This window comes from Ursus americanus, chromosome 16, assembly GCF_024610735.1.
Source record: "Ursus americanus isolate L20-20 chromosome 16, mUrsAme1.1.p, whole genome shotgun sequence".
Taxonomy (NCBI): Eukaryota; Metazoa; Chordata; class Mammalia; order Carnivora; family Ursidae; genus Ursus; species Ursus americanus.
Window position 1 is genome coordinate 17,628,853 of NC_142142.1, and position 25,030 is coordinate 17,653,882.

General features: G+C 39.5%; 1 protein-coding gene across 8 annotated transcripts in view; it reads right to left on the minus strand.

The window, feature by feature from the left end:
* DLG2 (discs large MAGUK scaffold protein 2) overlaps nt 1-25,030 on the minus strand; it is an 857,148-nt gene that overhangs the window by 289,482 nt on the left and 542,636 nt on the right. For all 8 annotated transcript variants that reach the window (XM_087868197.1, XM_087868200.1, XM_045815593.2 and 5 more), the window contains one exon: nt 6,843-6,945. In XM_087868197.1, coding sequence (XP_087724323.1) covers nt 6,843-6,945 — 103 coding nt within the window. The remainder of the gene's footprint in view (nt 1-6,842; nt 6,946-25,030) is intronic.

The window sequence follows — 25,030 nt, forward strand, 5'->3', positions numbered from 1 at the left end:
ATTCTGAAAAGAATGAGTACCTTTCTTTCTGAATTAGCTTCACAATTTAAAAGGAGTAAAAAAGATGACTGAAATGAACTTCTGCTTTAAAATATAATTAGTTACTTAAAGAAATTTTTTTTAAAGATTTATTTATTTATTTATTCGACAGGATAGAGACAGCCAGCGAGAGAGGGAACACAAGCAGGGGTAGTGGGAGAGGAAGAAGCAGGCTCATAGTGGAGGAGCCTGATGTGGGGCTCGATCCCACAACGCCAGGATCATGCCCTGAGCCGAAGGCAGACGCTTAACCGCTGTGCCACCCAGGCGCCCCTAAAGAAATTTTAAAGTGATGCTTTAATGACTTTTTTTTGGTGTGGGTAAAGTCATCTATCAGGTAGAAGTTTAATCTTATCTCATCCTCACTCAACTCCTTCTCGACTCACTTGCAGGAGAGGCCATAATGAAAGGGAATGAAGCCTGAGTAGGTTCACTGTTTCACTAGATGAGGAGGTCTAGCAAGATTTATGAATTTGCTTGATAAACTGTATTTAGAGGGGAGGTATAGGCTAGGTAGAGGTGACACATGAATTTCTTAGATCCCCCGCAACCTGACCTGTCCCTAGTAAAACCACTGAGCCATGACCAATCATTGAGTAACACATGCCAGAAATCAAACCTAGTGATGCCGCCTTATATGACGTTGCCCTGGACTCCAGGTAGAGGGAGTCCAACCCAGAGTGACAAATTACGATTTCTGCAGGGTCCTCAAATATTCTAGTGCACTGCTTGTCAAGCTAATGTACATATAAGTAACCTATGGATCTTGATAAAATGTAGATTCTGACTTAGTAGGCTAGAGTTGGGGCTTGAGACTGTGCATTCCTACTGGCTCTCAATTGAGATCTATGCTACTGGTTCATAGACCACACTTGGTAGACTAAGACTCTCGAATAATTCTTTTCTTCTCCCAGCTTCCTGCATGCTTACTCCCTGATTTCTTTGAGATCTCTGCTGAAATATGAACTTATTAGCTAGGCCTTCTAGACTCACCATATATTTCTCTGTTACTATCACTTTTACCTTTCTTCCTGTTTATTTATATTACTGATCATCATCTAGTAAATTTAATATTTATTTGAGAGGGCCTTTGGTTCACTGCTTTATCATTTCCTAAGAACATTGAGTGGGGCATAATAAGTGTTCAGTAAAAATATCCATTAACCGAATACATGTGTAAACAAACCACATGGCCGCTCTGCCACAGTTCCATAAACCAGACCACATTTATAAGTCTCCAGGAAATACTTAATTCTGTCCTTTGGGCTTTTCTTTCAGGAACTCAAGTAGTCTGTTAAAAAATTAAAGGTGGATCACTGGATGTTGTATGGAAGTACTGAGTCACTATACTGTATGCCAGAAAATAATAACACACTGTATGTTAACTAACTAGAATTTGAATAGAAGCTTTCTTAAAAAAAAAAAAAAGGTGGACAAGATCAGACCCCTCCATGGTCTACCCAGGTCCCTGCCTGCTGATGGGGACCCCCACTGAACTCCTCTTCCCTGCTTGCAGGCCCTTCTGAAGGCTTTGCAGTGTCCAAAACAATGCCCCGGGTAGTCAGATTAAAACAAGAGGATATTGGTGGTTGTCATAGGAATACCTTGGCAATTAATTGTCTCTATTTTGTGCTTTATCCAACAATTTATATTGTTCACTCCATTCTCATTGTGAATATCTGGTGGTTTTTTACTTCAACCCCAGTCAGTGATCTCACAATAAGTAGAGGTATTATTACATAGCGAGAAGGCAGCAAATGCTGTAAAGGTTTGCTCCAGTCTGATTCAGAGAAATGCTGTTAGACCCTTTTTTGACAAATGTATAATTTGGTTACATTGATGACTTTAAAAAAAAAAGATTTACTTATTTATTTGAGAGAGAGAGAGAGAATGAGTAGGAGGGGCACAGAGAGAGAATCTCCAGCAGATTCCATGCTGAGCATGGAGCCTAATGCAGGACTCGATCTCATGACCCTGAGATCACGACTTGAGCCGAAACAAAGAGTGGGATGCTTAACAGATTGAGCCACCCAGGAGCCCCAGTGACTTTTTTGAAATTCATCAGTGGTGTTAAAGTTGAGTTTTGGAACTTAAAAAAAATGTTAGAAATTTAATCATCTTTTCTTTGTGTTATATTACAGAACAATAGCTGTAGATTTTCCTCAGTGCAGGAGAAAGGATGTTTATCCACTAGGGTCACTTCTTTGTAAGAAAAAAAGGCATCACCTAAAAACTGCATCAACACCAAATGTCCAATCTGGGGATTCATTTACCATTTTCTGCATCTAATATCAGAACCCCAGGCAATTCATTCAATATTCATTCAGCAAATATTTCTTAAACACTTATTATTAATTATTTGCCAGCACACTGAAGATATTATATTACATTTCTAAAACAAATGGAGATCCATTCAATAACTCTTTAATAAAGTATAGTCAAATTCGTATTGTGCAAATTCGCTTGGGACATAAAATGAGTGATAAATGGGTTCTTGCCTCTAGAAGCTTACTTGAGTGGGGAATTGTGCAAATCATGTTAAGGGACACACAAACTATCTGAATATAGGTCTAGAGAGCTCAGAGAAAGAATCAGTCAACACTGACTTAGCAGACAAAAGATGACTTCATAATGGAATTGACATCTTCATGCCCTCAAAATGAGTAGGGATAGAAAGGGAGAAAGGGAGAAAAGGGAATTCCAGGGAGAGGAACCCACATGAGCAAAGGCCCAGAAACATGACTGCTTAGGACCAAGTGTTGAGGAGCAGAAAGCAGTCCCAAGTGGCATGGGAGGGTAAAAAAGGATGAAGCTGGTGGGTGATGATGGTGTGAGTGAGGAGGGAGGATGGTTTGCTGGGACCATATTGTGAAGGGTATGGAGTTTGTGCACAGATACCTTGGGGTCATATCCTAAAGAACCATAATTCTGAAAGCAATGGGGAAGATGGTTGGAAGGGGATAAGAAAGGACTGTATATATATATGCATGTGTGGGGAGAGGGAAGGTATTATGGTTCCTTTTTTGAAGTGGTGTTGGCGTAACTTCACTAACTGAATATAAGTAATTGGAGTTTATAAGAATTAACTTCCCATATTGCTTAAGTAGAATTATTCTTTAAGTATCAGATACATGACCCTTTTAAAAAAAGAAATAGATAAAATAACTTCATTATTTACTCCTAATATCAATATAATACATATTAGTTTCCAAGTAAGCATGTGATAGAAAATGGATTAAAAAAAAAAGGGTATAAATGAATCACAATCGTGCCACCAGAAAGATTGTTTGCATGTGACTCTTCAAATGTGGCTTTAATTCTACTACCTAGAACTAGACACTGAATAAGATTTAATGATGCTTAGAGTAATTTAGACAACTGGGGGCAAGCTCCTTCTAAGCAGAAGTAAGTATAACAACTTTGGTCTTACTTTGCATGGTGAAACTTGCCAAGGAAGACATTTATTGTTACATTATGATAATTATAAGTTATTTATAACTATTCCAAAAATGTGCTAAGTCTTATGAAAAACACAGTTGGAAATTGTTTTATATTTTGCAATACACACTTGTTTAGCATTTATTTTCTGCTTTGAAGCAAAAATAAAAAATGCAAGTAGTAAAACTGAATCATCCCTCCAATCTTCAATTACTTTCAAGTGGAAACTCAAGTGCTAAAGAATTGTAAATGTTATTCACTAGTTCAGCACTCTTTAAGAAATACCAATAATATGTATAACACTAAAAATTGATTTATCAGTGAACAAAATATAGGTTTTGTGCCTGCACACATGGAGTTCAAAATCTTATTTAGTTTAGCAAGATATTCCTCTCTGCTTTTCAGAATAGAAAACCCATTTTTAAAAGTCTGGCTCCATTCCCCATTTCCATGAAGTACTCTTGTACTGTTTTGACTCCTGCAGCTTTATCCCTTCTCTGACATCCCGTAATTCTCAGAGACGGTGTCATTATTATACAATTTTGGTCTACGTCATCAGAAAATGATCTCTGTTAAATGTGTCTAAGTCCTTTCTCCTCAGTAAGATTAAAAAAAACATTCCTTAAAGACAAAGACTTGGGATGGGGGTAGGAGCCAAATTTTCTGAACATCTAGTAATAGGAAGGAATCTAGTATATTCCTGATAAAAGCATTTGAATGTAACTGAAAATCTTATTTGCTGGGAGCCTGGTTCCTGACCATATGAAAAGAGAAGTCAATAAAATTTGTTTTAGCATGGATACCTCACAGTACTGGTGCAAATGAGGGAGATCTGGTAAGAATTTCCTAATGGACTCTCATGGCATATTCTTCTTTTCACTTGTTATCTTAAAGGTAAATTGTTCATTATTTCCTAAAAGTGTTGTAGAATTTAAGTGTCCCTAAATGATCTAAACAACAATCAGTTTTCCATTTCAAACTATAGTTAAATTACGGCTCAGTTGCCCATTAAATTTACAAAGAGGGAAAGAGGATTGCTTGATATTACATTACCAAATTTCCAACTGATTTAAAGCTGTGACAAATTAGAATACAGTTAGACTATTAAAATAGCAAGTTCTGCGAATCCTATCTGTACTTTGGCATTTTGAAATAAGCTTGTTGTTTTTATTTACAAATTTCTTTAGAAGCACTTTGAAAATCTATTTACATGATTTATAAGACGTGCTTTGAACAGGCATCTTCACAAAGTACAGCATAGTATCCAAATTAAGTATATTGCTTAAAGGAAGCAAAAGCTGTAAGGAAGCTTAAGATGAAGATTTATGTTGATAGAACTATGACATGCTTGTCCTTTATTGTAGCCTTTAAAGTTTAAAATCATTCTGTTCAAGGTCATTTGAATGGCTATCTTCACTATCAAGTGCTTCTAATTGGTGTAATTGGTGTTAGAGATGAAATTTTTCAGAAATGGGAAAACAGCCTGGGATATTTATGCCATGTGGTAGGTATGGTGAAGGCATACAGCTTGAGACTGAACGAAAACAGCCATAAAGAAAAAGGAAAAATTCCACAGGAAAGTTCTTATTCTATACGAAGTAGAATTTGCTCCTCAGATTACGCTAACCCAAATGTTTTTATTTTCTGTTTTACAATGGATGCTTCTGGAGCCAATTTATTCCTATTAGAAGACATGTCTACTAATTTTTAAGAAGTAGAAATACTTTCAAAACTGGATGAACATTTTCTCATGGTGCTGTCATCATCCATCTTTTACAACCACAAATCCCCTTTCCCGCTCTATGGCCATATCTGGGCGAGGCCAATAGGAGAAAGCATTTAATACAATTTTTTTTATAACTTAATTGCAAATTCTAAAGTCAAGCAAAATAAATGTAACATTCCAAAACACACATGGCAGAATGTTTTATTTTAACGTGAAATATGTGGTTGGCCACCATTATGGTAAAATCTAAGACATCACAGGCAAGAAACAAACCTCAGTCTTCCAAAGAACAGACCAACTGACATTGAGAAAGAATCATTTTAATAGGTCAAAGAAGATCTTTATACCCCCACACAAAAAGGCTCTCCCTTAAGGGCATCTTGTACTTTTCATGTTTATCTATTTAATAGTCCTGTCTGCTAGCCATGTGGACCAAGGGTAATCAACTACATTTCTTAAAGACAGAAACCACACCCCTCTGCTTTTTTGTAAAAAGTCTAGCCCACTATGGGTGCTTAACTGCATTTCATTAACAAAAGGAGTAATCTACATACAAATCAACCACACAGGAGGTAACATCCCAGTTGTCTCCCTGAGCGTCATTCTGATCCTAGAAACAGATGCAGAAACAAACCAAAGCGCAGGGTATGGCTAATGAAATTTAGGGTATCTCAAGTCTCAGTCGGCTAATCCTATTTATGACATCTCACCAAGTTTCAGGGTTTACAGTAGTGTATTACGAACAAGTGATACTATAGCAGAAAAAGCAAAACAAAACAAACAAAAACCCACATCAAGGACAACTAAAAACCGTGTTAGTGTTAGTAAGAGTTCATGCCACAAAGAGAGAATATGGTCCACTGCTCATGGTCTGTTTCTCTCTCTTCTTGCTTCTGAAGGGATTCAGGCCAACCAGCCTCCCTCACCAAATGTGCCACTTTGGCCTGCGGATTTTGACCTGAAGGCAACTCAGACCCTGCAGGCTCAAGAGAAACTTCTGCCCCTCCCATAAATACACAGAAGAATCTCAGTTGGGGGTCTTTCCCAGAACAAGGGTTTTTCGCAGAGATCAATTTTATCCAAGTGACCCATCTATATGGCAGGGCAAATATCTAATATCTGTTCTTCTTATGGCCCCTGTGAAGTGGACTCCTTTCCTCTGAAGTCTCAGACCCCTGCCCAGTTTTTAGCTCAGGATGACATATACACCTTATTTTGCCTATCTATGAGGATTCCCCAAACGTTTGCCATTAAATTTGATTTTCTTCTGTTCATCTGTCTCATGTCAATTTGATTCTTAGTCCACCTTAATTCTTTTTATAGTATCCATTGCTGACCAAAAGCCTGTACCAGATAAGAACATAAATAATAAAGCAGATGCTAGGTTTTTTTGTTTTTGTTTGTTTGTTTTTTTTTTTGAATTCGTATTTCAAATAGGAATTTCTAACTGATGTTTTCTTTGGAAGATTATGAGTAACAAAGCCTCATGCTCTTTGGATGTGGAGCTCCCATTTTTCAGGATAGCTAAGTTTAAAAAAAACCTTGTTGGTGGAGACTGGCTAATACAGGTGATCAGAAATGTGGGTACGTATTCACAAGGAAACAAACGGGAACATTATGAGTTTGGGTTCTCACTGACCTTCAGGTTGGTATTGTGCTATGATGGTCACCGTCTGTCCCGCCCCCTTCAACGCAGCCGCAGCCTGTTCATGAGATGCTCCACGGAGGTCAATGCCATTCACCTGGAAAAGGAAACCAGAGAATTTTAGTATTTCATAAGGCAGATTACTCTGATAGAAGAAAAATGTTTCTCCACTGAGAAGCTAAGATGATGTCACCTGCCTCAAAACCTCTCCTGTCCTACCAAGGCATTTGAGCGTTACTTAGCAAGTTTCAGGCTCTTGACCACTTTTAGTTAGCAGAGACATGAAATTTCATTTTGTGGCGTTTATGGCATGTCTGGGTTGAAACTTTGTCTATGCATGTCTACAAGAATTTTAGTGTGTGCATTTAATATGCCTCTGTGAGTTTCCTAGATTTCTGGGGTGGATATGAGCCTTCAAAATTAGAGGAAAAACAGGATAATAGGGAGAGACACATGTAATGTACATAGACGAGTATGTGCTGACAGATTAATATATTCAGATGAGGTTCTGGGTAGACTGTATGAAATGGGGCTGGCTACCTGCCAAATCCCTCTTTTTGGTCATATGCCTGGTCCTGTCATCCCGAGCTTGGTTAGACAGCCCTGAGCCTTGTTCCAAAATAAACTTGACTGCCCCATTTCTCATGTACAACTCCAGAATGAATTCTGACAAAATGAAATAAAGAATGCCTGGAGTCTATGTTGCTGTTGTTAACTCCCATTTTGGGGTCAATGCCAAAAGAGAAACAGAACATCTAAAAAACAAGCACAAAACTCTGCCGAGAGGGAAAAATCATTCTGAAGTCAAATTTAATGAGAAGTAAAAGCTAAAATCTTTCTCAAATCAATTCAGTCTAAGTCAACATAATATAATTACTGAGTGCTTTCCAACGTCAGGGCTCTGTTTGTGCCCCAGGAGAGGGACTCTGGGTGGAGGACAAAGGTGAACCAGGCAGGCCCCTAAGAAGCTTCTCTGCTTCCACTGAACACACAGTAAGTCTAGTTTTCTAACCTACATAGAGCTGGTTTTTTGCAGTTGATGCCCCAATTCTGCTTCCTTTTATTTACAGAGAAGTTGGCTACCATCCATGACAAATAATAATAATAAAAAAAAAAACCCTTACCAGTTGCATGTAAAATACAAAATCTTACTTTGTCTCTCATCTATCCTCTTCGACAATGATACTGGGTGGTGGATGGTGAGTTGCTTCTGTCTCCCTGTCAGGCCTGGAGTATCTATAATCTTTAGTTCCGCATCCTAGTCCTCTCATAATAGCTTTGTGAAAGTCTCCTTTCCACTTTTATAATTGTCCATGCCTCTTCCCTGGCTTTCTATTTTGGTGAGCTCCTTACTGAGAGCATGGAGGACATGGTAACATGGAGAAGTCCAGTGAGCTGGGTGTGGCCTGACTGTGAGACTCACCAGCTAAGCCACTCTCCTTTCACCTCCTGAGACTCAATCCTCTTCCGCCTTGGAAGGAAGCAATTGTGAGACTCTTTGGGTCCAAAGCCCCTTTGAAATATGGAATTCGGATTTCCTTGTTAGTAGATGGCAGTCATTTCAGAGACTGTCTAGGTACGGATGAGTCAGAATATGACTCAGACAGCCGGAAGAGACAAGAAAAGTAATAAGATGTGGGCTCTTGCCTACAGGAAGCTGAATGCACAAACCTTGTGGGTCAAATAATCTCTTGTCAAACATTAGGGTTAACTTCTTGTTAAAAAAATAATATATGATCATGGTCAATGAATTCTAATGTTTCATAAAGGTACCTAAGGAAAAGTAAAAAAATCTCACCATCTTCACTCCCAGAGTTAACCAATGTTAGCAGTTTTCTGTGCATACTTTTTAGAAATCTACTGTATGTGTGTGCACGCACACAATTTTCTGTTTCTTTATATATTTTAATATATCATCACATTTTTAGTTAAGTGAGTAGGATCAGATCATATATGTATAATTCTATAACCTATTTCTGTTTTGCTTTTCATTTAACAATATATCTTGGACAACTTCCATATCAGCTCATACCATTTTATCTTTTTAACAAGAGTCTAGTAATCCACAATATGGATGGACCAGCATTTTTTTCAAAAGGATCCCCAGCATTTTAAATTATAAGGTTGTGTCCAGATTTTTGCTACTATGAACACTTAGGAAGGTGTTTCTGAAGGGTAAATTCCTTGGAAAGATACTTTCTAAGTCACAGGCATTATTTGTTTCTTTTAATTTTCTCTTGTGTGTTTTTAACATGATTATTTATTCACTAAGCAAACAAACTAATAAAGGAGAAAGCAAAAAGAAAAAGGCCAGAATCTTTTTGCCCAAATAATGTATTGATATAAAAAAAATAACATGTACATAATGTACATATATGAAAATTAAAGCAAAATATGAAAGGCGTAAAAATAAAATGGTCCCCCCAACTCTTATTACTTAAGGATAAGCATTTTGATGGCTTTTTGCACATACTACCGATTATTTTTATGAATATAAGTAGGTTTATCAAGTTACAATTTTAAAATTTTATACAAATAAGATATTTTACACATAGTTTTATACCTTTATTCTTTCCACTTACTAATATATCTTTTTTTTTAAAAGATTTTATTTATTTATTCGACAGGGAGAGAGACAGCCAGTGAGAGAGGGAACACAAGCAGGGGGAGTGGGAGAGGAAGAAGCAGGCTCACAGCGGAGGAGCCTGACGTGGGGCTCGATCCCATAATGCCGGGATCACGCCCTGAGCCGAAGGCAGACGCTTAACCACTGTGCCATCCAGGTGCCCCCACTTACTAATATATCTTAAGAACTTTCTTCATTCACATATTCCTATACATTGTCTCATCCATTTTGATAGCTGTGAAGTGTTCTGTTATTCAATATAAATTTATTTTACCAGTGCAGGGTTGATGGACCCTTAGGTTGTTTCAGTATTTTGCTATTATAAACAAAGCTACAATAAATAACACATAACAACAAGTTGCTGAATAAAGGGTATGAGTGTTAAATTTTGTTGCTATTGCCAAGTTATCTCTAAAAATTCATACCCCTATAAATAAAATATGACTGACTTTCCTCACAGTCTTGTAGAAACTGCATATACTTCAATATTTGACCTTTGCCATTCTGATACATAGATAATTTTATTTTTAAATTTTGCCTTTCTACAATTATGCAGTTAAGCATCTTTTTTATGTTTGCTGGTTATTTACATTTCTTTTTGCATAAAATGGCAGTTTCCTTATTTCACATATTTTCTATTTGTATAGTTTTTAAGAAATATTTATTTATTTTTGAGAGAGAGAAAGAGAGAGTGTCTGGGGAGGAGGGACTGAGGGACAGGGAGAGAGAGTCCCAAGCTGACTCCTCACTGAGCGTGAAGCCCAATGCGGGACTCGATCCCACGACTGTGAGATCACGACCTGAGGGGACTGCTATGAAGTACTAAATGCCTTAGAAACTTGTTCATCCAGCACTTATACATTAGAACATTAAAGTCATTCCCATAGGAGAAGGGACATGCCCAAAGTCATACCGGAGTAGGCATAGGGTTGGACCAGCCCCAGGCTTCTCTCATCTAGCCCAGGCTTCTTCCCACTGTAGCAGATGTGCCCCATTATGGGTGTGTGTTCATTTTCTACCGGGCCAGTAATAACCAAATCTGGCTATTATCCTGAAGAATACCACACTGCCCAGGTAGCTGTTGATTTTCCTCCAGGAAACATGTTCTCTTCCAGTTGTATTTTTCAAGGTCACTTTGACTCTTAATTTCCCTCCCTGAGGTTTTGAGTTTTTATCAGTAATCTTTCCTCACATAACATTTTTAGATGCATTCAAAACCAGTTTACATCATTGATAGGACATTTTATTTTTTAAAAAATAATTTTTTAAAAGATTTATTTATTCGAGAGAGAGAGAGAGCATGAGTGGAGGGAGGGGCAGAGGGAGAGGGAGAGAGAGACTCTCAAGCAGAGTCCCCTGAGCACAGAGCCTGATGGGGGGCCTAATCCCATGACTCTGAAATCAGGACCTGAGCAGAAACCAAGAGTTAAATGCCTAACTGACTGAGCCACCCAGACACCCCAGAGAGGGAGAGAGAGTCGTAAGCAGACTCCAGGCTGAGCATGGAACCTGACGTGGGGCTCAGTCCCACGATCCTGAGATCACGACCTGAGCTGAAACCAAGAGTTGGACACTTAACTGTGCCACCCAGGTGCCTCTGATATGACATTTTAAAATAAAGTGCCCCAAGTGTGGGGCACCTGGGTGGCTCAGTTGGTTAAGCATCTGCCTTAGGCTTGGTCATGATCCCAGGGTCCTGGGATTGAGCCCCACTTTGGGCTCCTTGCGCAGTGGGGAAGCTGCTTCTCCCTCTCCCTCTGCCCCTGCTTGTGTGCTCTCTCTCTCTCAAATAAATAAAATCTTTAAAAAATTAAAATAAAATACCAAGTGTGATAGAGCCTCTTATATTTATCATTTCTGTTTTTCTACTTTGAACTGGGAGATTGGATGTCACTGTTCTTGAGTTTGACAAGTATAACCAGTTAACATTCATTGAGCCTCAAGCATGCTCATATACTTATTATATATATTATATAGCAGGGAATTATTATACTTATATACTTATTATATTATTATACTTAGATATTTATACATTATTTCATAATCTTTAGGAGGCTGGGATTATTTTTCTGACTTTACAAAAAGGAAAACTGAGCTCAGAGAGAATCACTAACCTGTTCAAGGTTAAACAGTTGGAAGACGTTAAGGATTTAAAACAGTCTAATGAAAACTCCTGAGCTCTTCATTCTAATTCCTACTGCTCTTCCTTTAATATTCTAGTCAATTCTGAGGGGCTATGCTTATAGCATTCCAGTTCTGAAGCTTGCCTTTCAAGCTCACTGAGATGGACAGAACAGAGTTGGGTGTGGCACCCTGGTCAGCTCTACGATGGCCCCAAGCAACCTGGTTTAAACATCATGACCCAGTTTATAATGATTTGATCATGCCAGGCTGAAGCAAAAGGCTTTGGGCAGGCTAGAAAAATGCCATCTAGTGCTGTTTATGTATACAACGGTCACTGGATCATAGAAAAAAACTAAATTCTGTTTGTTATGACATGTTTTTCACAACCAGGTTGGTAATCAATAGAAATGTAAGCACTTCTAGTTGATTCAAGTAGTTGTAGGTTTTATTCAGATGCTAATGTGAAGGTGAATAGTATGTCATGTCCAGAGTCAACCCTTTTCCTGTTTGTTTTTAAAAGATGAGTATTATGTTGGCTACTTCAACCATGAGGGCCCCTGCCTTGGAGCTCCAGGGGTTATCTGAGTAAACGACACTATGTTTTCCAGTAATATTTATTTATTTTTTAGTATTATAGAAAGGATGATATCAAGGGGTGCCTGGGTGGCTCAGTCGGTTAAGCATCTGCTTTCGGCTGTGTTCATGATCCTGGGGTCCTGGGATGGAGCCTCTCACTGGGCTCCCTGCTCAGCGGAGAACCTGCTTCTCCCTCTGCTCCTCCCCCTGCTCCCTTGCTCGTACTTTCTCCCTTTCTCTCTCAAATAAATAAATAAAATCTAAAAAAAATGGATGATATCAAAATCAGAAAATATCAGAATTGGGGAGAGCCCATTTGTATGCATGTATGCATGTATGATTCAGCCACCTTACATATTCTTATATCCTTGTCTGCCATCATGTTGACCTTTTTATTTCTCTAATTTAGGCATTTCTGCATCTTTGCACATGCTATTTTCCCTAGCTAGAACATAATTTTTCATCCGTTTTTCACCTGGAAAACTTCTCCCAAAGATTCAGTCAAAGCACTATGGAATGTGCTTACTTGTGAACTCCTGAAGGCGGGAGCTCATCTTGCTGGCACTTGTGTCCCTAGCATAGTGCCTGGCAAATAGTAGGTACGTGATCACTAAAGAGGTAAGTGAATGAAGAAGCAAGTGAATGGGTGGAAAATATATTCAGGTTATGTTATTCCAGGCAAATGATTATCTAAGCTTGATGTGGCACTGGCTTTACTCTGATGAACTCACTGTCTTTCAGAGAAATCCATTTCCCTTGGGGTCAGCTCTCATGATTAAAAAAAGAAAAAAGTTCTTTGTGTTGAATCTAAATTATCTTCCTGGTACTTTCTACCTCTTGGTTCTAACTCCTCCTTCTGAGGGCTCACAGAGCATTTCTTCTTTCTTATTTTTTCTTCTTTTATATGATTCTCTAACATTTGAAGACAATTTTCTCATTTCTAAGTTAAATGACCTCACTTCCTTCCTCATCTCTCCACATCATTCTTATCAAGTGATCACTTGCCTCTGCTTACATACTTCTAGTGACAGGGAACTCTTTCCTCCCCTAGTCTTTCCATTCCATTTTGGGATGGCTCTTGTGAGTGTTATTTCTAGAATCTTGGTATTATTTAATACCTGATCAGAGACTCAGTTGAATGCATGTGAGGTGAAGTATGGCAACAGGGATGCTTACTTATGGCTATTAGCCTTGAATGTGTACCCATCTACAGCTAAAAGCTGCATCTACAGCAGAGCTGACAAATTTGGTTTTTAAAAACTAACCATTTTAGTCATTTCCTCTTCCAATTCAAGAGAGGAAGTGAACTTGAGTGACATGCAGCTATTATTAAGCAATTCACTGCTCGACAGAGGACACTGACAGCTGAACACACAATTAAGCAGCAGGTGGTAAACACTAAGACAGGAAAAGGTCAGAAAGTTCTGGGAGGGAAGGAAGGGCCCCTACTGAAGGTAGGAGGAGGTATGAGAAGGCTTTCTGGAGAAAGTGAGATCAGAAACAACATATGAATGAGTTATCCAGGTAAGGATGGATGGGAATGCTCATGGAGAGCTGTGGTAGAGGAGTAGCACGAGTATTCCAAGCAGAGAGGGAGGGACATGTGAAAGTCTGCAGGTAGGACAGGGCTTGATACATCTGAAGAAAAGAAAGTAGTTGTCGGCAAATGGCAGGGAGGGGAGAAAGGAGAGTGGGAAAGACGTGAGAGATGACGGGGGGAAATGAAGGTGACGATGACGATGAGGACGGTAGTGGTGGTGGTGATAGCTGACAAGCACAGAGCAGTTACTCTGTGGCAAGCACTGTTCTAATTATTGCCTGTTATCAATTTCCTTAACCCTTGTAATAGTTCTACGAAGTAAGAACACATAATAATGTCCATTTTACAGAGGAGGAGATTGAGGCACAGTCATTAAATAGATTGCCCAAGGGTCTACTAGTAATAAATGGCAAAACCAGGACTTAAACTCAGGCAATCTGAATCTCTCTTTGCTTTGCTTGTGCCTCATGATCATTCTTATCCTTGAAATTGTTAATAAAGCTTGATAGTCAAATTCCTAAGCGTTCCTAACTATGACATATTAATGCTTTTCAAAGACCAGGCAGTGCAGGACATGAAAAGCCATATTAGCAAATTTGGAGTTTATTTTGATGCAATGGGGAACCATTTCTCAGCTGAGAATTGAGAAATATTATGTTACCATCACTCCTGTACCCTAGGAGAGCTTACAGCTAGAGAAAATGCAAGAGGAAGGTGCTGTTGCCAGCCCTGGTAAGAGACTCTGGTGATGAACGGATCCCTTTGGAAATGCTTCTCATAGGGTAGCATCACTCGTTGTGGTTGCTTTGGTTTTCCACCCCAGCTCAGGTCATTTGCCTGCTATGAAAACTGTCACGGGAAGAACACTGGTTTAGAGTTGGAGGGCCAGGATTCAAATCTTGGTCCTGCCCCTTCGTAACTCCAGGACCTTGGGGAAGTTACCTAACCCCTTTGAGCTTTAGTTTCTCCATACGCAACAAAGATATTAATGCTTATATTTTGCTGGCTGGTTGTCAGGATGATTAGAGAACATAATAAAGTACTTAACGTAACACTTCACCCACTGAGTAGGCCACCAAGGTTGCTATGCCTATTAGAGCATATCTATTATCTACGAACCAGGATTGTAAAATGGCTTTTATTGGCAATGATGAAATCAAAGAATAGATTTAGTGTGAGACTGTCCTGGAATAAGAGTAGTTAAAAACTACAAATTTAACTGAATTGTCGTGAAAAAGTGCAAACGAGTGACCCAGTGGGAAAGGGGGAGATAATTGGCACCAGATTTCAATTAAAACTAGTCTGTACAGAACACAGGGGACTGTTTCAAGCACATTGTTTCATAGGTGGGGGTCTAGTTGGTATGTGGCAGGGGGCTGCAGGGAAGAAATTGGGGCAGAATCTAAACTATTTCTACTTTATTCAGAGAGACTAGGGATAATAAGAGCAGATGAATTAAATGATGTAGAAGGCTCCAACTTTTCTCAGGAGGGAAGAAATCTATTTTCATTTTCCTAAAGTGATGTGATGTAGTGAGGTGGAAATTTGCGATCAGTTGCTCACTCTGTCACTAACTTACTCAGGCCAGCCACTGAGCTGCTGAGGGAAGTGGAATGTTCTAGGCTCCACCGTCTCTAGGGTCCCTGTAATTCAGAATTTGATGATTTCCATGGCTTGAAAATAACATCCCCAAAGCATTTTACAGTCAGTAGGAAATTGTTTTCCCACCTCATATTTCTTACTAAATAAGGTGGGACATAAACAAATATAATAAAAGCTTCCCATGTATTAACTGATCCTTATCACATACTTGTGAGGGAAGCAAGGAAACTATAAATATCCCATTTAATCTTGGATTGTGAGCAGGCTAGAATGGCTCACACAGATCGTGGAGAGACAGAAAAAAACACTGTGCCAACAGAAGTGGAGCTTGAATGCCAGGTTAAAAAGTTTTGTCAGTAAGTGGTGGTGGGGAAGGGGGGGATACAGAGGCATTTAACACAATCTGACTCGTGTTTGGGCTAGGATAACTACGGCAAGAGTGAAGAGTTGGAGTTGAAGGACTAAGGGACGAAAAATAGGATAATCAGATGGGAGACTGTTGCAATATTACAAATGGTTGATGATGAAAGCCTGAATTAGAAAACTGAGAATGGAACTATGGGAAACGGGGCATAGACTTGAGAGAGGACATAGAGGGAGGTTCTCGATAGCTATTCTCAAATACATCTAGGGACTAAATAGAGTTTAAATACTATTTATAATAATGTTGACTGGAAATGGGAGCTGAGAAAGGTGATCAGGGAAGTGATGATATCATTAGAATGGGAACGCAGGGTAGAAAGTGGGTTTGGACAAGAGGATAATGTATTTTGTTTTGTTTTGTTTTAAAGATTTTATTTATTTATTTGACAGAGATAGAGACAGCCAGCGAGAGAGGGAACACAAGCAGGGGGAGTGGGAGAGGAAGAAGCAGGCTCCCAGTGGAGGAGCCTGATGTGGGGCTCGATCCCAGAACGCCGGGATCACGCCCTGAGCCGAAGGCAGACGCTTAACGACTGAGCCACCCAGGCGCCCCTGCATTTTGTTTTGAACATGTTGAGCTTGCTGTGTCTCTTGGAGCTTAAGGAAAGCTTAAAGAAAGAGTTGCACTAATAATCAATTTAGTTTTGGGATTCTTAAGGCCAGTACCCCTATCTGATTAGCCCCAGATGTAGAAGAGGCTTGCTGTACAAAGGTTAGATTAGTTTACAACAGTGCCTGCTACATAATAAGGACATATAATTATGAGCACGGTCCTAGGAGTGAGGAGTCCTGAGTTTCAGCACCAGCCTGCTGTTAGCTTATTTCACTTTGGGAAGTCTGTTTCCCTCTCTGGGGCTCAGTTTCTTCATCTAGAAAGAAAGCCTCATACTAAATCACTGAGGTCCCCCCTCCAGTGCTTCGTAAACAAATATATTCCATGGCCAATATGTTTTTTGTTGACAACGTGAGAAAAACAAACAGTTCATTCAGTGATAACTTTCCAAACACCCTCGAGCCTGCTTAGAGTGAATGAACTATAAATTGTGTTTGAAGTGGAAATTTCTAATTAAGCTCCTTTCTCCTCCTGGAGGCTGTTGTGCTTGGTGCAGAGTGATAACATTTCTGACAATAGCTGCGTGAGAGCTCAAGGCCAGAATCCACGTAGAGCACAGGCAAAATGTAAACTGGCATTGGATATTTACATGGCTTGGCAGTTATAATTAACATCCCTTTTATTTTTAAAAAAAATTTTAAAGATTTTATTTATTTATCTGAGAGACAGAGAAAGCACAGGCAGGGGGAGCAGCAGAGGGAGAGGGACAAGCAGACTCCCCGCTGAGCAAGGAGCCTGATATAGGGCTTGATTCTAGGACCCTGGGATCATGACCTGCACAGAAGGCAGACGCTTAACTGACTGAACCACCAGGTGCCCCTTAACATCCCTGTTAAATTTGGCTTGCTGATGCAAAAAATAAACACATATTTAAAAAAAATAACATTTTGGTTTACCAGGCCATTTATAGAGGGCTGATCATTTTGAAGTCTTTAACTGAAAATAATCCAAATATTTTCATATATATAATATTTTATTATATATTTATATATTATGTTTATATAATTTTATTATATACTTATATATTTATATATAGAATTTATAATATTTATATATTTATATTATATATTTATATATATAATCTTATATATAGTATGTAATTTTCCAAACCCAATTTAGTATAGCCTAAAACACAGTAAATAACGTAGGATTCATGTGTTTTGAGTAACAAGAATATATTGCAAGACTATGTAAGCAAAAGTAGTTGAACCTTTTAACATATTATACAAATACAAGATGACACTAGTATCTCTGGCTCTGATTCTTAACTCTAGACTTGCAAATCTATGTGCTTACTTGACATCTCCAGCTGGACGTCTAAGATTTTTCAAACTAATCAAACTCTTAATTTTCTCCTGGGCAATTTTGCCACTTTCAGCAAATGGATAATACAATCATCCACCACTCAAACCACTTAACCAAGAACCTACCTGCCAACCTTACTTCTCTTTCCTTCCCACTTCCCCGTGCAATCCGTCAGCCTGTCTGTTTACTCTAGCTCCAAGCCATATTTCAAGTCTACTTTTTTCCAACTCCCCCCATTCCCCTTGGCAAAGCCACTGCTTCTCCCAGGGATTCTGCACTAGCCCCCTGACTGGGCTCTCTGCTCTCATGCTGGCCCCCCCACATTCCCTCTATCCTTTTCGGCCCAAAAGCCATTGGGATCTTTTCAAAATGTATATATATCAGACCATGCCTCCCTCCTGCTAAATTTTTTTTTTACATTGACTTCATCTTGTACCTTGCCTTGATCTTGACCCATCTTTCTGATTTCATCCCCTTCCACTCTCTGCCTCCCTCACTATTTCACAGGCACAAGGGCCTTAGATCTGCTTCACCTAAATCCAATTTCCTTCCAGCCTTGGGTCACGCGTACCAGCTGTCTTTCTGATCGTAGCGTTCTTCCTTAGCAATTCTCACATTTGATCCCTTATTTTTAAAAGTCTCAGCTTATAGGCTAATTCCTCAGAAAGCTCTTTGCTGGCTACCCCCTTTTAAAGTAGCCTGGCAGCCTATCTTTAACATCCTTTTTCAATTTCTCCTGGAACTTAGATCTACCTGATATTGTGTTATTATCCCACCTACCCCAAGAAAAGCTTCCTGTGAATAGGGACTTTGTCTCTTTTGCCTCCATACTTTTTCTTTCTTCTTCTTTTTTTTTAAATGTATTTTTTATTTATTTCACAGAAAGAGAGAGAGAGAGAGAGAGATTGAAAGCACAAGTAGGGGGAGTGGCAGGCAGAGGGAGAGGGAGAAGTAGGTTTCCCACTGAGCAGGGAGCCTGAGGCGGGTCTGGATCTCTGGGATCATGACCTGAGCTGAAGGCAGATGCTTAACCGACTGAGCCACCCACGCCCCTGTCTCTATACTTCTAAGGCCTGCAACACTATGCAGATAGTTCGTAACACTCCTTGAATTAATAAATGATTATAACTATTAGATCACATCATTTCATTTAAATCATTAAAATCTGACTACCATTTATTACATACTTATTATGAGCCAGGTACTGATCAGAGTCCTTTTCAGAAGGAATTTGTCCTCTAGGGGGAGAATGGTTGATTACACTGGACTCACTGAATCAGAATCTTTGAGGGTGGGAACTAAGAATCTTTATTTTTGAAAAGCTCTCTGACGACAGATGCTCGGTCAGATGTGGGCCCCTCGTGTGGAGATGTAGCTCCTTGTCCTCCTAGGCACTCTTGCTGGTCCTTCATACATACTTGGTTTTAGTCTAAAGTTGGACTTGCACTTTGACTCTTTTCAAACTCCCTGGCCTTTGGGGGCTCTATCACCAATGAGGACGTAGGTAATAGCAGAATGGCTCTGGAACCTCCTTTGGGAGCGAACACATGAACAGGAAAACAGTGACCCATACAAGCCACACCAGACCACTCTCTTCATTCCAGGCTTCTGTCTGCCGTACTGCACGATGGGCATGGGTGTCTGTCGATACAAGTGTCTCTCAGAGCCACAGAAAGCTGTAGATATCATGGCAGAAGTATCCTTGAAGCTCTCATCCCATGTCTCTCTCAATGCCCTTGAAAACATGGCTGTAAGGAATCACTCACTTACGTATCACCCAAGCCCACAAACTGCTCGGGCAAAAGGTAAAACTCTGGGGAGTGAGGCTAAACTCCTGCCCTCGGAGATGTGCTTTGCATCTCACCCTCTAAGCCCTCTCTTCTGGGATGTGTGTGCTTCCAAGCCAGTGGATTCCCTTAGGTTAGTGCCAGATTTGAAGCCGAGGACTTTCCTTGATGGATGGTGGTAATAAAAGCAACCTTCTGAGTTTGCTCGGCATGTTGTCCCTTTTAAAATCAGTGACTGACACCAAATGCGCAGTTATTTTTTTAAATTTAGTTTTCTGCAGTTTCTAGGTTTCTGATACTAAACTATCACTAAATTTAATCTACTGTTAAAAACACCATCAATAGGAAATTGATCAAATAATTATGGAATATGATGTAGCCATTAAAAGCAATGCTTAAAATTCTCATACCAACAAATAGCTGTGATATATTGCTAAATTAAAGAATGAGTTAAAAACTAGATATATATAGATAACCCTCCTTACTAAAAGAGAAAGAAAGAAGGAAAGGAAGAAGGAAGGAAGGAAGGAAGGAAAGAAGGAAGGAAGGAAGGAAGGAAGGAAGGAAGGAAGAAAGGAAGAAAGGAAGAAAAGAAAGAAAGAGAAAAAAGGATATATGATCTTACAGAAAATGCCTGAAAGGCTCCACAACCAAACCCCAGGAGAGGTTGCAGAGGGCTGTGGTCGGGAGGCCCTGGTGGTTGGGCGCGTAATGCTGAAGAGGAGAGAAGGGGTTACATTTCATTTTATAGCCTTTAGCAGCCCCCGAATAATTCTTAAGTGAACATGTATTGTCATATAACAATTTCGAAAGTTATATAAGAAAAGTTTTAACAACTGAATTTGAGGTTTGTGTTGCTTTGACAGTAAAAATCAGAAAGGGCTGCCACAGCACATTAAAAACACAGTGGTGTTCTTAGAAGAGGTGAGAGTGGTAATCGAATATTCACATATTACATAAAGCTCCTGAACAGACTGTTCCAGAGCATGTTCTTTAGGGCCATCACCGTACTACGTGTTGGGAACGCACTGGTGAAGAAGGCAATGGCTCTGCCCTCAAGGGCTTACAGTCCAACGGTAGTTCTTGTTCTCGACTGGGTATAGAAACATGGAGGGGGGATACTCTTCTTAAAATCAAATCAGAGTCTGGGGTGAGCTTTGGCATTCGCTGTGCAAGGCCCAGGTATGTTAAATGTTCTGTAACGTGTGGTACAGTGAAAAACAGTCCTTCCAAAAATGCAGTAGCACCTGCAGTAAGAAACACTGGATCACATAAATCTGCTAATTCCAAATGAGCCTTAATGTGATTATAGTGCAGGTGAAAGAGGTTCTTGGTTCCTTCCCCCCACCCCCACCTGCATGGATGACCTTAATTATAAGCATTAAAATCAATTTTAAAGGAAGAAAAGAACCTGTCATACCTGTCAAATAGCCCATTTCTAAAGCACTTGAAAGGCTTCAGTAGGAATAAGGTGCTAATGGAATTACCTTGGTCAAAAACCATGAATGAAAAACTCAAACTCTGGCCACTGTGTGCAGGACCCATCTGATGCTTGTTTCACTACTGTTCCTCATGACAATGACATTCTTTTGTGTTTGGGTTTATGTGTATCTTGGCATCTGACTGTTGTCCATAATTACATCATAGCATCTCTCCTACTTATTCCTTACCTAAAAATAAGGTTATCATCTCACTGCCTAAAAGCTCCCAGGAAACCGGTCTTCTGAGTTCAGGCAAATGTGTCAAGGACTCCTGAATCCTCTTTCTGATTGTTTCAGTGTCAGATGAAGGGGAAGAGATCTGAACAGACATGAATGCTGAAAATCAAATTGTACTTACCACTATTGCTGAGAAATGATATTTATTTATCTATTGTCCCTTCAAAATATCTTTTACTTTTCTTTGTTTTTTTAATTTGCTACCCTAGCCCTAAGTCTCGATCTAGACTATTGCAATAGATTCCCTCCCAACTATTTATTTTGAAAAATTTCAAACTACAGAGAGATTTGAAGAACTGTACATAAAAATCCAGACATTTTCATCAAGATCCAACAGTTGTTAATATTTTGGTACATTTATTCTCTCTCCCTCTAGCTCCCTTTCTCTGCCCCTCTCTTTCTCTTTCAGAAGAGACACACACATAAACACACACACTTGTTCTTTTGGAACCCTCTAAATATATGACAGACATCATGCCCCTTCCAAACCTAAAATACCAGCAAGTCATCTCCTCAGAATAAATATACCCACAGTATCATTATTAAATCAAAAAAGGTAGCAGCAATTTTACACCATCCAATATACTATACCTATTCAAATTTTCTGAGTTGCCCTCAGAATGTCTTCTATAGATTTTTTTTCTTCAATCCAGATTGAATCAAGTTTTATTCATTGTGTTTGGTTGTTATGTCTCTACTCACTATTAACCTAAAAAACTACCTTCTTTTTTCTTTTATTGAGTTTCTTTTCTTTTTTTCTTGCTAAGACTTCAAGCTAGATACTGACAGACTGCTCTACATTCTGATTTTGTCTAATTGTTTCTCCCTTATCAGAATCAGGTCAAACATTTTTAGTGATATTTAGTGAGTAACATTGTGTACTTCTTACTGTATCACATTAGGAAGACTATAAATGTGAGATTGTCTCACTGTTGGTGATACTAAGTTTGGTCACTTGGTTAAGGACCACCAGATCTCTCCATTCTAAAGGCACCTTCAGAATGACACCCTTATAAATAACAAATCTGTGGTGTAATTTTTTGAGATCATGTGACTATCCTTTTTCCCAATAAACTTTCATCTCAATATTTTTTAGTATCTATTGACTATGCTTGCCTAAAACAATTATTTTACTTAGGGTTGTAAATTGGTGATTTTGTACTTCTCTATATTTTTTACATTTTATTTATTTATTATTTGAGGGGAGAGAGAGAGAGAGCACTTGCGAGAGAGCATGAGCAGGAGAGAGAGCAGGAGCAGGAGGAAGCAGAGGGAGAAGCAGACTCCCTGCTCAGCAAGGAGACCAATGGCTGGGAGGGGAGGGGGCTTGATCCCAGGACCTTGAGATGATGGGGGGATGAGTCATCCGACTGAACCACCCAGGCTCCCCTACGTCTCTATTTCTGCTAGAATCATTAGCTGGTATTCTTCTGTGCAAAAGAACTTGCCTTTTTTTCTCTCTCTCTCAGTATCATTATGGACTCATGTGTTTGTTTTTATTTATCAAGATACAATCCATTACCGTGCAGTAGACTTTTTTTTTAATTTAAAATTTATTCACCTTATTTTAGAGAGCGGGGAGGGGAAGAAGAAGAAGAACCAGACTCCAGGCTGAGCACGGAGCCCAATGTGGGGCTCGATCTCATGATCCCACCAGGACCTGAGCCTAACAAGAGTCAGACGCCCAACTGACTGGGCCACCCAGGTGGCCCTGTGCAGATTTCCAATTGACCTGCAAACCTTCCTCCAAACTCTGTGTGTGTCTCTCTCCCTCCCTCCCTCCCTTACTCCTTCTGTTTTTCTACTCCTACTACTTTGACAGCCATCTTGTATATCATGGACAGTCTACTTTTCTCTACATACTGCTTTTCACATTTTACACATGTTCCTCAATGCTTGTAGGTTATGTGAAAATTTTCTATCTTACTATTCCTCTCTCTACTCTCTTAGGACCACAGACAACTCTGATGAGAGTTGATCTTGTCAATCCTCCCATTTCACAGGTAAGGGGACTGAGGCCCAGGAAATGAAGTCACTTGCAAGGCCACTCTGTATTCATGGCAGAGGCCAGACGAGAATACTAGTGTTTGTTTCCCTATATTATGACATTCCTCCTGTCCCAAGCAAACTGTCTGCTGCAACCAGAAGCTTCCTGCACATCCCTATCTCAGTGCCATTCCCCGTGGGCCTTTCCTCCCTGTCCTGCTTCCTGTTCCCTAGGATTACCTGAAGCCTGGATCTTCCTTCGTGTCCACATCAAATTCTACCTTCCCAGGCCTCCTATTAATGGTCTGTACCATTCACTCAGCCATTAGCCTCACAACCTGGCAGCATTACATGGATTTTTGTCCCTTATAGTGCTTTATTGTTTTTTAAGGTATAGCATTCAAGTTCATTTTAAATAATTAAAATAATGCAGAAGAACAGCAAGGAAATTAAATATCTTTTTTCTACTCTAACTTTCAGGTAACCACTGATAATAAATTGAATATATAACTTCTGTATATTTTTCCCCACACGTGTATGAATAATACCCCCTGCTATAGTTCTGATATCTAGAATAGTACCTGACACATGTCAGTGACTGAAAGTATATAGTGCAAAAAATACATATATTTACCTTCCTATGTAGTTACTGTTTTTAAAAATAGATCACACAATACAGTGTTATGTAATTTGCTTTCTTTTTCCATTTAAATTACTTTTTTATGAATCAGTGTCACCAAATAGCCTGTAAGCCCTATGAGGGGAGTCCCAGCCAATATTTTACTTCTCTTGTATTCCCAGGATATGGCACAAACTCCCTTCCTCTTGAATTATTGTTTAGGCTGATGACAATTACATGTGCCTCATGAATCTCTTCCTCTACTCTGGAGAGGTCTTAAGGTTCACAAAGACTTCTGTTCCTCTAAAGAAGCATCATTAACCAGCTCACCAAGAGTTTGGTGGCCAATTCCATTGGCTAATAAGGAAAAGGAGACACACTAGAAAGTAGAGACAGGGGAGCTACTGGAGGGGGTGTGCAGGATGATGACAAGAAGGCAGTTTTCTTTAAGGATGGAGGGTTTTCTATGCTGGAGCTGCTGTCGTGGATATGGCCTCTTCTGGGAAGTGGATCACACAACATAGAGCCTTAACTCTAAAAGTCAATGATTTTATGAAAAGTTTCTTTCTGGTCACTGGGAGAACCAGAAGAAGTAAGAGAGAGTTCAAAACTCTTCTGAAAGGACAAACTCCGTAAAATCAAAGGAGTGAGAAAGAACGGCATCCTCTGGAATTACCTCTCCGTCATCACTTCCTTTGTTCTCTCAAGCATGCATTAGGACTTTGCAAAAGCAGCCGAGGCTGTGCAGTCTTCCACCGTCAGTCCCAAGTGAAAATTGTAAACATCAGAAAATTTTCCATTTACACAGTCAGAGAGGTATTTTCAGTCATTTAAATTTTTCTAATTACTAACCAATTCCCTCCTTCCAGGCCTCCCAATTTAGCACACAGAATGTTGCTCCCCACAGAAAACAGCTCCTCAGCGAAGTGAGTTTCCATGGTTAGTTGCCAGAGCTCTGGATGTGAACAAAGCCAAAAAGCCACTCTCCCTTAGAGAAAAAACATCAAGAAATCAGATTCCACTGCCAAGGTTCAGTTCCTAGCACAAAGTAAATGCTCAGTAAGTAATGGGAAGGATGAGAAAAAATTGAGGAGAATAGGAAAGAAAAGAGAGAGGAACAAAGAGGGAAGAAATCCAGTGAAACTGGCTTTCTTCAAACTGTGACCAGAAATTTAACTGGGAGCAAGGAAGTTGCTGATAAGGATAATACTAGTAACCAAATACTGGGCAAGAGGGTACCCTGCTCGGTACATTAGCTCGTTA